General features: G+C 42.6%; 1 protein-coding gene across 5 annotated transcripts in view; it reads right to left on the reverse strand.

The window, feature by feature from the left end:
• Window positions 1–281: 281 nt before the first annotated feature.
• alcama (activated leukocyte cell adhesion molecule a) overlaps window positions 282–13,441 on the reverse strand; it is a 30,692-nt gene continuing 17,532 nt past the window's right edge. Inside the window, exons 2-16 of one of the 5 annotated variants that reach the window (XM_049726909.2) lie at window positions 8,156–8,262; window positions 7,747–7,963; window positions 7,510–7,574; window positions 7,056–7,143; window positions 6,354–6,527; window positions 5,770–5,894; window positions 5,545–5,677; window positions 5,175–5,287; window positions 4,945–5,071; window positions 4,242–4,363; window positions 2,604–2,736; window positions 2,028–2,057; window positions 1,572–1,683; window positions 1,263–1,407; window positions 282–1,204 (exon numbers count right to left, since the gene is read on the reverse strand). In XM_049726909.2, coding sequence (XP_049582866.1) covers window positions 1,305–1,407; window positions 1,572–1,683; window positions 2,028–2,057; window positions 2,604–2,736; window positions 4,242–4,363; window positions 4,945–5,071; window positions 5,175–5,287; window positions 5,545–5,677; window positions 5,770–5,894; window positions 6,354–6,527; window positions 7,056–7,143; window positions 7,510–7,574; window positions 7,747–7,963; window positions 8,156–8,262 — 1,649 coding nt within the window. In that variant the 3' untranslated portion in view covers window positions 282–1,204; window positions 1,263–1,304. Of the gene's footprint in view, window positions 1,205–1,262; window positions 1,408–1,571; window positions 2,058–2,124; window positions 2,309–2,603; window positions 2,737–4,241; window positions 4,364–4,944; window positions 5,072–5,174; window positions 5,288–5,544; window positions 5,678–5,769; window positions 5,895–6,353; window positions 6,528–7,055; window positions 7,144–7,509; window positions 7,575–7,746; window positions 7,964–8,155; window positions 8,263–13,441 lie in introns of those variants that run through there. The other 4 variants (XM_049726910.2, XR_007482944.2, XR_007482942.2 and 1 more) reach the window with 4 other exon arrangements.

Consider the following 13,441-nt stretch of genomic DNA (forward strand, 5'->3'; position numbering starts at 1 on the left):
CATTTTTTAGATTTGTACTCTATATAATGATGATGTACTTCTATAGCCTTTCTTCATGTCCAATTATACTAATTGCTGATCCTAATCCAGCTATTTATTATTAGTAGCTCCAGTACCACAAAAGATGTCACAGAGCTCAGACCTCCACAAAAGCTTAAAGTCATAAATTGTCAACAAAGTTTAATTGTTAAAATTTGTTTATTTGAAGGAGGTGGCTAATTGAATGGCAATAACCCTAACCCCCCCCCCAAAAAAAATAAATAAATAAATAAAACAGTGGCCATGTTTTCCAAATGTACACTTTATTTTAAACAAAAGTACAAAAAACAAAACAGATATTTACAATACTTGCATGGCAATGTTCACTTTCTTTGGTCATTCTTCCAATTGGATGCTTTCAAATCAGAAATGAACTAAGATACGTCTCAAGTCTGCAAGCGTGGTTTCATCAACAATTCAAAACTTGGGAAAAAAAGCTCTTTTTCTTGCACAACATAAATAATAACAGCAACAACGACCAAATCAAACTCGTACTTCACAATGGAATCGTCCCATTTTGAGATCCAGCAGTGACAACTCAAACTCAAAAATGAAGACCCGAGCGGGTAGATTCGGGAAAGTGACATGGACATCACTCGCCGGGATCGATCTACCCGCTCGGTGGCGGCCGCCGCCACTGCACAGTACATTTGGAAAAAAAAATTATAAATGACGCATCCTCGCCAAGACCGACATCAGTAATAACCCTTTAGTCCTTTGTCTACGCCACGAATGAACAAACAGATGTATATACATCCTAAAAAAAAAAAAAAAAAAAAAAAAAAAAAAGCAGATGACATAACAAGACACGCTTTCCACACATCTTTACAGCAAAGGCAAAACTGGTCTAGAAGTGATTTCACTTGCAGCAACTAACCAAAAAAGTTCCTTTCTAACAAACATGACTGCTAACAGAAGACAGAGCTACAACTGTGTATATGCGCGCGTGTGTGTGTGTGTGTGTGTCAAGTAGTGCATGTAGATCACATACAGTATCCAATTGTCTGCTTTTTTTTTTTTCCTCCAGAGTGGGATTGGATTTGTAGTCAAATTCTCCCTGAAATCAAATCCAAGCTGTCTTCATTGTAATGTACACATTATTTTTTGTCTTCTTTTCTCAAGAGATGAGGTGAGGAGGAGAAACGTGCAAAGTTCCATGTTCTCACTGCAAAGGACGACAATGTAAGTCGGAATTGACACGGGTTTGTGACGGGTTTGCGTACCTTTCACATTCCCAACGGATGGCAGGCGGCTCGGGCGTTTCTCTACACTTCGGCTTTTTGGCTGTTCTCCTCCACCTTCTCCTCCAGCTTTCTCTCTTCCTCGGAGGAGCCGTTCTCCTTCTCGCCGGTCTTCCAGCTGCCTTGTCTAATGAGGACGGCGCATTTGGTTAAGCTGACACCCACGGCACTCACTCAAAGATACAGTCAGCGTGTTATTTGGGCTAAATAATGCTAGCTGATATTATTCCCGAGCCTCATAACTACAAAATCCATATTCCACTCGACTGCATAGTCGTAATTACGACTCACTTGGATTTCTTCTGGTAGATCCCGTAAGCCAGCCCAATGACCATGGCGGCGATGAGAAGTCCAACCACCACCCCGACCACCAACTTGGTTTGATCGGCGTCGTCCGATTGGTCTGCGTGACACAAAACAAACGCCGGCGTCACGCCGCTGACGGTCACGCGGCCGGTGCGGACCTTCCTGACCACAAACAGGAAGTTGAACCCTAAACGCGTTGGCTGGATGGACACACTGCCACTGTACGTGATTATGACTCGCTGGGGTAAATGTTAATGACAGCAATCCTTTTTTTATGACGTCATTTGTTCAGCCAGCAGGAAAATGGGTCATGTTTGCCAGGATGCTGGTGGCGCCGGTTCCTTCTGTGTTATCAGTATTCCGCACGTATCGAATTCTTTTCATACAACATTTGCTCTCCGGCCGCTTCCACCACATGCAAAAAAGACGTCTACGACTTACCTCGTTTATCCACTCTCACCTCCTCAAATACTGAAATCAGATACGAAATGAAAATTATCGTTCAACCAAGGCAAAAGTGACGTCTAAGGCTACGTACTAGTCTACTGTCTGCATGCAGGAGTTTCGAATCGGAGAGAGGACGAGTCGAGTGGAGTCCCGGCATCCCAACACACACCCGCGCAGACATGACTCAGCGGGAAAAGAGGATACGGCAATCGTTTAGGATGAGACGGTTGGCATGCGAGTTATTTGTGATGATGGACAAAAGTATTTTGACATACCTGAAAAAAGGCAGCACTTAATTAGTGTGGTAGAAGCCTTCGTAATTAACCACCATTACTGAACATTTACTTCCGTTGTTTGTAAATGCTAAATGACCCAATACTTTTGCCCACATTGATACAGCTTTGTTTACCAGTGAAGAAAAACATAAAGCAGTTAATGAAAGTGAAGGATGAGAAGTGTCATCATGTCGAGTCAGCATGCGAGCGGATTGGACAGTCGGTGGAGCGGAAGCGCCGGCCGATGAAGGCGGCTTAGCGGATGACGCCACCGGGCGGGGTACGTCGTACTTACGAGACGACACATTGATGTCCCGCGTGTCAACGCCATATTCGTTGGACACGGTGCAGTAGACGGTCAGGTTGACAGCGGGCACCACGGTGATTTTGTGCGTGACCTTGCCGTTGACGAAGGGACTTTCATCATACTGTGGGGGGAAAAAAAATTTGCCTTTTCAGAGAAGATAGTTTTTTTTTTTTTTATGACACCTGTTATAATAACAATAAATGTAATAACAATGAATTAAAGCACAAAGGAGAACTGTGCGAGTCTTATTTGACTCATGTAACCAGGGACAAAATGGCAAGTGCTTTTAAGCACCACTAGGAGGCAATGTTCGACCAGTTTCTCGTTCAAGTGCATGCCTGCAAGCGCTGAAGCCGATCCCACAAAAAAAAAAAAAAAAAAAAAACACACAAAAGAATACGCAACACCCTTTGAGTGCAGCTTGGACTAAAAGCAATAAAAATGATCCCGCGCAAATAGATTTTCAGACCAAAGCCCCCCCCCGAGGTCACGGATGTAATTCACTCTGCCCACGTTGACACTTTTGTCCTGTCAGTCGCCTCACAGGTACACTAAGTGAAAAAACAAAAAAACAAAAACAAAAAAAAGCGGGATTTTTTACTTTGTGTCAACAAGGTGATCGTGCCTAGGAGAAATTAAGCTTGTTTGTGCTTTCCAAGGGTGCACCTGCCTCGAATTGCCAGGATCGGATATGTTCACAGGTGTGACAGCTGCAGGGGGAAAAAAAACCCAAACAAAAGGTGATATGGCGCTCAACAGGAACATCCAGTGAAGATGGGGGGGGGGGGGGGGGGTGATGCTTTTTGAAAATCAGCTCCTTTCTTCAGGCCACGTCTCATTTATTCTCAGTTATTGAAAATAAAAAAGGGATTTGACGAGTAAAAGGCAGCCCAGCCCCTCCGATAGGTCCTTAAATACTCTTAGAGAAGAATTGTATTGAATAAAGGTGTATTTAAGAAAGTTTTGTAATTAAATAAAGTTAGAATCACTCAAGGCAAATGTGAAAAAGTCATGTCATTTCCATGAATCAAATGAAAATGGTAAATTTCAGATTAAATGACATGAACTGATACGATTAACTGATACTTTTTCAATGGAAAAAAAAAAAAGCGATATTACGTCATGGGTGATGTTTCATATGGACAGCAGGCGTCAAAGAAAATTGACAATGACGCTCTTCTGTCTCGTACGAATGATATGTTTTAACTCAAATATACGTTTGATTTCTTAAAATACATCAAGTGAAACACCAGATGTCTGCAAAAAAATAAAAAATAAAAAAATACTTTCCAGGTTATCAGCATATTTCATCATTGTAAAAAACGTCTCGACAATCAATTCCTTTCTTCATTATTAGAAGTTACCAAATCCAAAACAGGGGAAGAGATATATTGATCTTTGCGTAACCTTGGTAACGATGACAATACGGCTAATTGGTTTTGCCATCCCAAATTGGCGGCATAGCTGACTGCTGTGTTGCTTTTTGGAGTAAAAAAACAACAACGAAAACAAACATTTATGATCACAACACTCCTTTTGCTTGTATAGTTTCCAGAGAAAAAGGAATGAATACAATTTCCCTCGTCGCCGCTGTGGCAGTATGTGTGTGTGTGAGTGTGTACATACCGAGGTACCATTGATGCTCCAGGAAACAGATGGCTTTGGAGAGCCCTCGGCCTCACAAATCAAGACTTTATGTTGACCATCTTCACTACGGTGTTTGGACAGCTGTTTGATGACTGGAGCGCCTGCAACAAACACCACGCTCTTGTGATGTTCCTTTTTCATTCACACACACATCCGATATAAAGTGGAGCTCAAAGCAATAGCCAGAAGTGTTTACTTTTTTATTTTTTTTTTGATGATTGAAATCGTCAACCCCCGTTTCAACCCAAAAGAGTGAACAGCAGTGATAATAAACTCGGCAAAGACCGCTAATTAGTCAAAAGGACATCATTTGCCTAATCCTGCCATTTTTTTTTTTTTTTTGTTAACTCTATAACTGTCAGGGACTTTGTGGAGTCTCAGCTGGTTGCCTGGCAACAGCTCCTGGACAGCTGGGCACAGAGATGCAAAGAAATCACAAAGGGTCATTTTTCTTTCCCCCCTTCATCTTTTTGTATGCAAAAAAATGAGGGCATGCTAATTTGTGCTAATCGAAAGCAACGTTTCCTTGCCGTTTGAATAAAATATGGATTTCCTGAGGCGAAGCTACCGAGGAGACAAGCTGAGCTCAGCCTGACTGATATGACAATTAAAATATGACAAATTAGATATTTTCTTGTCTTTATTGAAAATGGGCATTTCCACATACAATCTGAGTCCGTACCTTCAACAACCAGGTCGAAAGAAGCCTTCCTGCGGAGTGCCCCCATCTTCACCTCACCCTCGTAGAAGCCAGAATCAGAGTACTTCAGCTTGTTAAACTTGGGCTCTTTGTCCAGCTTGACATTGTCCTGATTAGAACAAAATAGTATTTTTCATTTCAAGAGTAAACTATTCTTTGAGGCAGACGCTTTCGACAGCTCGAGTTGTTTTTTTTTTTGTTTTTTTTTATACCTTGGTCCAGGAGACTTTTGATTCGCCCGAAGAGTCGATCTGAAAAGACAGCTCCAAGGCCTCCCCGGCTGTCTTGATGACGTTCCCAGTGGGGCTTAAATTGATGTCTAGGTCTGAGAGAGACAAAGACGTGAAAGGATGGAGAAACGACGGCTCGTGTCTCTGACAAGCTGGGAGATATTTCTATTATTAACTCCACTTCTCTTGTTGCAGCGCGGCTTATTAGCGGAGAATGACACAACAAAGTACGAAGACCAAAAGATCTGAACGGTACGGGGCAAACACGCTTCACTCTCGACAGCAACACAAAAAAAATAAAAAGGAGAAAAATGACAGTAATTTTTCAGACAAACACGGCGTGATGTCTTACAATTGACTGTGACGTTCTTGGAAGCCATCATGGCGGGGTTGTCAATTAGGGAGCATTGGTATTCACCGGTGGTGTCACGGGAGACATGAGCGAGGGTGTATGTATTTGTATTTTTCACCGGGATGACATCGCCCTGCAAACACACACGTACAATAGCCGCTGATTAGCTCGGGGGTGGTCCGCTGATTAATGACACCGTGTGAGACTTTGGCTCATCAGCGGTACCTTCAGGTGGAAGTTAAAGCTGGTCGGCGCCGGGTTGCCGTCCGCTACGCATTTGAGGGTCACGTTGTCGCCTTCCAGCAGAGGTTCTGGGGCAATCACTTGAAGGATGATGGTCTCCGTGGAGTCTGGGAGGAAATAGTTAAGGCGTGACAATGAGGCGCTCTAAAGGTGCCAAGGTAGCAAAATAAAGCATGCTTGGATGGGAGTAGTCGGCCCAAAAAAAATATTTTTCAAAACGTGAGTTTGTGCTGAGTCTTTGACAGACTGTTATCCTCCCTTGTGTGAAAGTGCACCCGCTTATTTGGAGGCCACAGCGAGCAAGCAGATTCAATATTTAATGGCGCTTTTGCATTAATCCCGTTTTGCCGGCTCATCTTCGCAACACTAGAGGACCAAAAAGTCACAAGTTTTTCAGATAACCCGTATAACACTGTTGGTTCGTGAAAAAAGAAAGAAGGAAAAAAAAATTTTCTTTCAAAGGAGGTAAACACGAGTCGAAATTATTATTTCATAGTCCTGCGGTGATGAAACTCAAAGAAACATTTGCTATTTTGCATCCAAACGGAGAAAGTCGGTCGACTCACATGTGATGGTGAACGTGAGCTCAGGTGACGTCAACTCCTTGCCAACTTGGTGCCGAGCGCTGCACGAGAACTGCGCGTCGGCGTCCTCTTTGGTCGCCGAGTACTCCAGCGTGGACGAGGTGCTGGACAGGCCGGTCACGGGGTCAACCTGCACCGAGGCTCGGATGGAAACGCCTAAACAAACGACGAGCCGTCACAAAGACGCGATCACAAATTTAGAACTTCAGCCCCATGTGGAAATTTCTGTTGACTCGTTTCTCTTTTGATGTACGCTACAAATAGACTTCACGAGGAACTCCAGACTAGGACGACTCCGGGGCGGTCAGTTTTCCACGCGCCATTAAACATATCAGTCAAGTCAACAATAACAGTAGAATAATCTATGTCCAAGCTAGGCTAACGTTAGCATGTGTGCTAACAGATATCACAATGACAGGACAAGGATGAAATATTGACCGAATAATGAGCAAAAATGGTCACCGATTTGACATCAGCTCGCCGCCCTCGGACCAAGTAGCAAAAATCGACAGCGTCAAATGAGCTGCGCTATAAGGAAAACGGTGTAGTGATCCACATAGCTGACTTTTGTGCAGCTAACGTGGGATCGATTCTCAATCGATGACTCGTTGACATTTCACACCATTCAAGGACCTTAACGGGAGAGAAAACCGATAGCATCCTTTTTGTAAACAAAGAACGCACCTTTACCGCCATCCACCAGAGGTTTGTTGTTCTTCAGCCATGTGATGTTGGCTGCCGGGTTGGCGTCTTTAGCGACACAAGTGGCCAGCTGTGGAACAACAAGACAAAAATCCCTCAAAAAAAAAAACACTTTGAAAGTCACTCAGCAAATATCAGTAAAGCCAACCCTCCCCCTCCCGCTACTGATAACTCGAGGATATTCTACGCAATGGACCATGAAACGCCTAAAGACGTTTCTCCGGTCCTGTGGGAATTCTAATTGCAGCGGCGTGGGATGTGCTGCTTACTAATTCATGAGTAGCACTTCAAAAGGGCTCATTACTGTAGTAACATGGTCACCACAACGCCTCAAGAGAGGGGAGGGAGGTTCCCTTGATGTTTCTTAAAAAAATAAAAATGTCGGTATAAGTAACGTTTGTCACGCAGGGCATGGAAAAAAAAAAAAAAAAAACACCTTGGTGGGTTTGCCGATCTCCAGCTCTGGTGCCTTGTCCGAAATCTCCACTCCTGCGGGTGCCTCTGTAATCCAAAGTTATAAATATATTGATGATCCGAGTGGTATCAAAAAGTGCAGCGTGCGCTCCAAAAAAGTTACACGGACGGGAGATTCTTTGGATTTCTATTAGGGGGGGGGTTTCCAAAATTTGGAAATTCACAGCTTCCAATTTTGAACACTGTTGATGCGACTCACTGTAGACAACCACGTTGACCGGGTACTCATTGATATCTAAGCTGAGGACCACCATGCAGGTAAAAGTGCGCTGGTCACTAAGTTTGGCGGCAGACAGTAGCAGACTGGAGTTGGCGGCCATGTTGATGCGGTCCTTGTATTCGTCCGTGGCGATAATGGAGACGCTTTCGGTTTTCGTTCGGACCAGCAGGTCTCCTACGCGTCTATCTCCTTTATCCTGGAGAGATTTTGTCGCCAAAGACATGAGGAACACACAACTGTCACATTGAGGAACAGACGCACGGTTCGGTGCACCACAAATGCACTCAGACTGGGCGTGGCTCCGACATGATAAATGGGTGTCGGACCCGGGGTGTCAGACGGACTCGAACGTTTTGAATCCGCTGACCTCCCCCCACCGCCAACTTACATATTTCCACTTTGTGATCAGAACATCTTCCGCTTTCACGACTCCTTTGTTGCACGGAATCTCCAACGTTTGGCCGTACATGCCCACCACCGTCTCCAGGCTGCTTGCTGTGAGGACACAAAAGAGACGGGGCATGTTTTTAAAATGATGAATAAATTATAATTTTAAAAAAAGATAACATATTTTTTTTGAATTAGTGATGAGCATTCAAATAAATACATGCGACTTTCTAATTTTTTTTAAAAATATATATTTATATCTGTGTATTTCCACCACCGAATTTAATAATTCACACGACTTCATTTAGTATTTGACTCAAGTGAGTAGCACTAATAATTAAATAACTCCCATCAGATAGACATACAAAAAACTTCTTGGCCTAAATTTTCATTCACAACATCACCATGGAGACAAAGTGCTGGCAAGGAGGAGCCTTGGATTGGATGCGACGAGGGTTAGGAGGTAGAAGGCTGCAGGGAACCAGAGGCTAGCGTGGCCCAACTGATAATGAGCAGTTATTCTCGTTAACTTTTTCACGGGGACCGAACGCGAGGACTCTGTGCTCACGAGTGGCTGTCAGCTATCCAGAGTGAAAGCTTGAATATGAAACAGCTCATCAGCACTTAAGTCCAATCTAAGTGGACAGAGTAGTCAGTCCCCAAACGCGTTTTGGGAGAAGAGTAATGTCCTTGCACTAAGAGGAAACTAAAGACACGTTAAAGAGTGCCTGTTATTCATCGCGTCACATCGTATTCAAGTCAAAATGACAGACGTTAAACGCTTCGGCTTCCTGTAAAGCGGCAGACTTTAAATCGATGGAAAAAAGATGAGCTGCTCTAATTTCCTTCAATTTTGATGAGAAGTTTAAAAATGCATGTGAGAAATTGTTGGAATCGTTGCGATAAAAGTGTATGACGATTAATCGATTGAAATGATGAATTGAAAAAGTTGAATAATTTGAGGTTGAAGGAAAGTGTCAAAGCTCAAAGCTCTGCTGGGATGATGTTTTTTTTTTTTTTTTTTTTTTGGACACAGCAGAATGCTCCTGCGGACACAAGCAACACTGCGTGTAGAAATAAATTGGCACGATGGCGGCCAGCCAGGAGGAAACAGTCGATAAAAGACAGAAGGTCCAAAGTTTGGAATAATTTCAAAAAAGAAGATGTCAACACAAGGTTTAATTAATTTAATATAGCCAACTACGTTTAGTCAAAAGTCATCAATAATCAAATTTGAGCAAATTACTTGATTAATTAAAATCAATGGGAATAAAAGTATTATTTTGAGAAAATCGTAATTTCAGGAGAAGAAAATCGGAATATATGTGTCATTTTTTTCGGGGAAAATGGCATACTAGGAGAAAAAACTTAAGTAAATTAAAGTTATGAGAATAAAGTTGAAATAAAAGCAATAACTTTACCCTCATATTGACAGAATTTTTTTCCCCGCATTTTGATTATCATTATTATTCGCACAAGCATCGTTGTTTCATTACTATTTTGTGACTTTTTATTATAGTTTTACTTTTGTGTTCAGCAAGGTCATAATAAATCTTTTTTTACACAGACATCGAATATATCCAAAAGCGTCGCTGGCATTTTAAAATGTGATATCCTCGCTTGTTAGCGCGCTTTAGCCGTGGGAATGCATTTATTACATTTTCAGAAACCTTGCAGTGGCATTCTTCAATACAATACCTGGATTTACAAATGAGCCTTGTTGGCATTTAAACACATGGAATAAACAAATCCATACACAATTTAATACACTGAAAAACTGCATGGAGTCGAGTTGATCTGCAAAACCTGCCTGAGTTGACGTTTGAACAATAAGGAAGCAAACCGGGTAAACCGCGATGCAGAACAAAGGTAATAAATAGAAGGAAAGCAGCTGATTGGCTACTGGATAGAGAGGGGCGGGGCTTACGAGCTTGATAAGACAGGTGGTAAAGCAAACAAAAGACAGGAAGGTGAGATATGCAGGTGAAAAAATTGATAAAATCAAAGAGGAAGCAACAACTCCGGGTAGACGCTACAAGGCTTTCGCCGGAGTTTCAGAGTTGAGGTTTTATTTTTGTGCCGTGCTGACGCAAATGCAACGAAATTGTCTCTCTCGTGCTTCAAGAGGGCTTTTGAAGTCCAAAGGACATCCTACGCATATGGATGCTCTGCTCAGCTGCTAGATTTTGCGCATTATCTGGATTGGGGAACTGTTTTATATACATTTTATTTCATACAAGGTCAAATTCATACAAGTGAAACCGGACGAGTTAGCGTGTCAAGAGGCCATTTCCACATGCTGCTGTTTTGGTTAGCAAATAAGTTGGTCAAAGCGCAGATAATGCAGTTTTTCCTTCTGAAGGGGAAGCATGTATTTGTCTAACGTCGTCAAAACAAAACTGTGGCTACCGCTAATGCTAATTTGAGCACAGAGTGGAGCTCAGGAGAGGAGCCAATCTCTAACCCTGAAATCGCCAGTGTAGATTAGCGGTAGACTACAATGTCCATTTCCAAATTAAAATGGCCGAACAGAGCTGTATTCATCCACTGAGAACATTTAGAAAGTGAATTTAAGAAGCCGGGTTGTTATCGGCACGGATTGCATTGTTAAACAATGACAGCTAATCGCACGCTGGAGACGCCGCCGCCGCCGCCCGAGATAAGGTAATCCTTCTCAACAAAAGTAGATGATCTCCGTGACTTCACTTTGACAAACACACATGAGGAACTATCTCCAAGTTGAAATCAAAGCGCATTCCTTTGTGTGTCATCAAGTGTCATTTATTAACCACATTAACCCGTTGAACCGGGGGGGCGGGAATTTTCGAATGTTACCGAAACGGCGAGAAAGGGGGGGGTGAATCGGGTCGACAAGTGAGCGAGAGGCGGGAACACCGGAGATGCTTTTCATGTTCCTGATTAAGGTGGCTTGGTAACAGGCGTGAGACGGGGGGGGGGGGTAGGGTGGTGGCTCCGAGTTCACCGAGGGAAATCAGCCAGCACACACTCATCGCAACGTCCCTCCATAGCTTTTGAACCCCCCCCACCCCACTCGTCATTCAGCGGCACAAGAAAGAACCAGTCCAAACTTATTAAGCACTGAAAATGAGGGTTGCGCATTGAATGGAGGTCCCGTGGCGCATGTCCACAAAGACAGGATGGCAAATAGCCTCCTTGCAGCGGTGGATCAGTGGTGAGGGGGCAGAAAGGAGCACTTCACTTGGATCGATACCACTTGGGAAAAGGCTTGCAGTTTCTAATGAAGGCTGCTTCTGATAAGGAGCCTTCAGTAATGCCTTCTTTTTGTAAATAAACTCACTGGCCTAGAGAGTGAGTGCACATTTTGTAGAGTTGGAAGTGGTGCTGTCAATCAAATATATGGACGAGTAAAAGAAATGATTATTGGGTAACATTGAGGTAAAATGTGGAGCGCTAATTGGCTACAATTAGCAGAGGCGCTAGTTTTCCCCTGATAGTTTTAGATAGGGAGGTTGGAGAATAATTGTCTTTTTTTTTTTTTATATGTGAAGCCCTTTGAGACTTGTTTGTGATTTAGGGCTATGTAAATAAACTTGACTTGTTGAGTCAAGCTTGCAAAAGGAAGTTAATTACGTTAAATTAATTTGGCCTATTTAGCTGTTTAGCCAGCTCATGTTTCAGCATTAATTTAGATTTTTTTTTTTTTTTTAAAGCAAAATAATTGAATTAGGAGTTGAGTTGATGTTGGTCAATCAAGTCTTTGGGTAGCTTTTGGTAAAAAAAAACAAAAAAAAAACTTTTGGTTAAAAAAAAAAAACTTTTTAGACTTTTACAACTGGGAAGCCCCAAATCTTTTTTTATCCGTTTTGCTGTTGTGTATTCAGCAAGGCGACGAAGCGATTCTTCACCTTCCGACTTTGTGCCAGACGTAGAACAGTAACAGTGTGAAATGGAATTTTCTCACTTGGGTTATGTTGAAAGCACGCAGTGGTGAAAATAACCCGCTTCGGTGGAGCTCCGTGTAAAACGAGCTGTAATTAATTAGCGGTTTGTCACCAAAACCGTTTTTTCCCCCACCTTTTTTAATACTTTTAGTGTCGGCATGGGTCGCTGATATTTTTAACTGATAGTAATAACAAGATTTTGAAACGACAGATGTGAGCAAAATTCGGAGTTGTTGTTTGACCTTGTCGATGTGCTCGGCTTGTCATAAAAATGTAAGCGGAAAGGCAAAATTCTATTCGATTAAGCCGGGGGCGCCTAATGTTTATTTTGATTCCAATGATTTTAGAAATTTCCTAATTTATCCATTGTCACGCAACGAGCTAAAGTCCCACAGGAAGATGTGGCATGATTTGAGAAAATGGCCGCCATCAGGGCTCTCTAAACAACCCAGTGGCTGCCATTTAATGAGCTTGTTGTGTGTAATATAGAGTTTGTACTTGGTGAAGCCATTTCGACAAACAACTCCATCCCGACAATCACATTGCTGCAGCATTACGTCCCTTTCATGTTGCTCTGTGAAATGGGCCGGAATGTCAAATTTTCTCCGCGCTATAATTTTGCTTTTTCAAGCCATCTATAATTGCCCATCACTGTCATCACAGGCTAATGGTATCCGGTTACATAAAAAAAAAAAAAAAAAAAAAATAAGGACAAGAAGTAAGCTTTCAATATAGCTGCGTACAGCTGTACTGTGTACAGTTTATTTCACAGGAAAGGTGGAAATAATATATTGGAAAAACTTTACCCCAAGAACACACAACTAACTTTACTTTAAAGCAGCCTTCGGGTTGGGACCGGGTGACTTTTTATTGCCGCGCCGAATGAAGAGTTAAAGGCTGTAAACCGTTTTATTGATTGTCAAGCAGGCCCACATTTTCTTGGCAAAGGTCTTTTTGATTCACGTTGGCCTTAGTGAATTAAAGTCTTTTGTGTTCTTTATCAATCGTTTATACGTGCACGTCGATGTTATGGCCATTCGTTGTGTATTAGCAATTAAGTCCGGGAAGCCCTGCTTTAGTCATAAGTTTCAACTAAAAACTCAATGGGATGATTGTTAATGATGGAGTGCTTTTGTTATCGAGAGAAGAAAAAAAAAAAATCCCACATTGCGGCATGCTGGGAAGTAACCAGGTGGCAGATCATGGGATTGTACAGTGTGAGGCGTCCACGCCGCTTCTCCAGCTGCACCATCTGTTTTGGGGCAGAGTGACCCGGCCTCCTAAAGATGTTGCCATCTCCGTGACCTTCAAAAGGATCCTTTTGTGAAAAAAAAGGTCCACTTGTGCGTCAAAAGATGGGAGAC

This window comes from Syngnathus scovelli, chromosome 7, assembly GCF_024217435.2.
Source record: "Syngnathus scovelli strain Florida chromosome 7, RoL_Ssco_1.2, whole genome shotgun sequence".
Taxonomy (NCBI): Eukaryota; Metazoa; Chordata; class Actinopteri; order Syngnathiformes; family Syngnathidae; genus Syngnathus; species Syngnathus scovelli.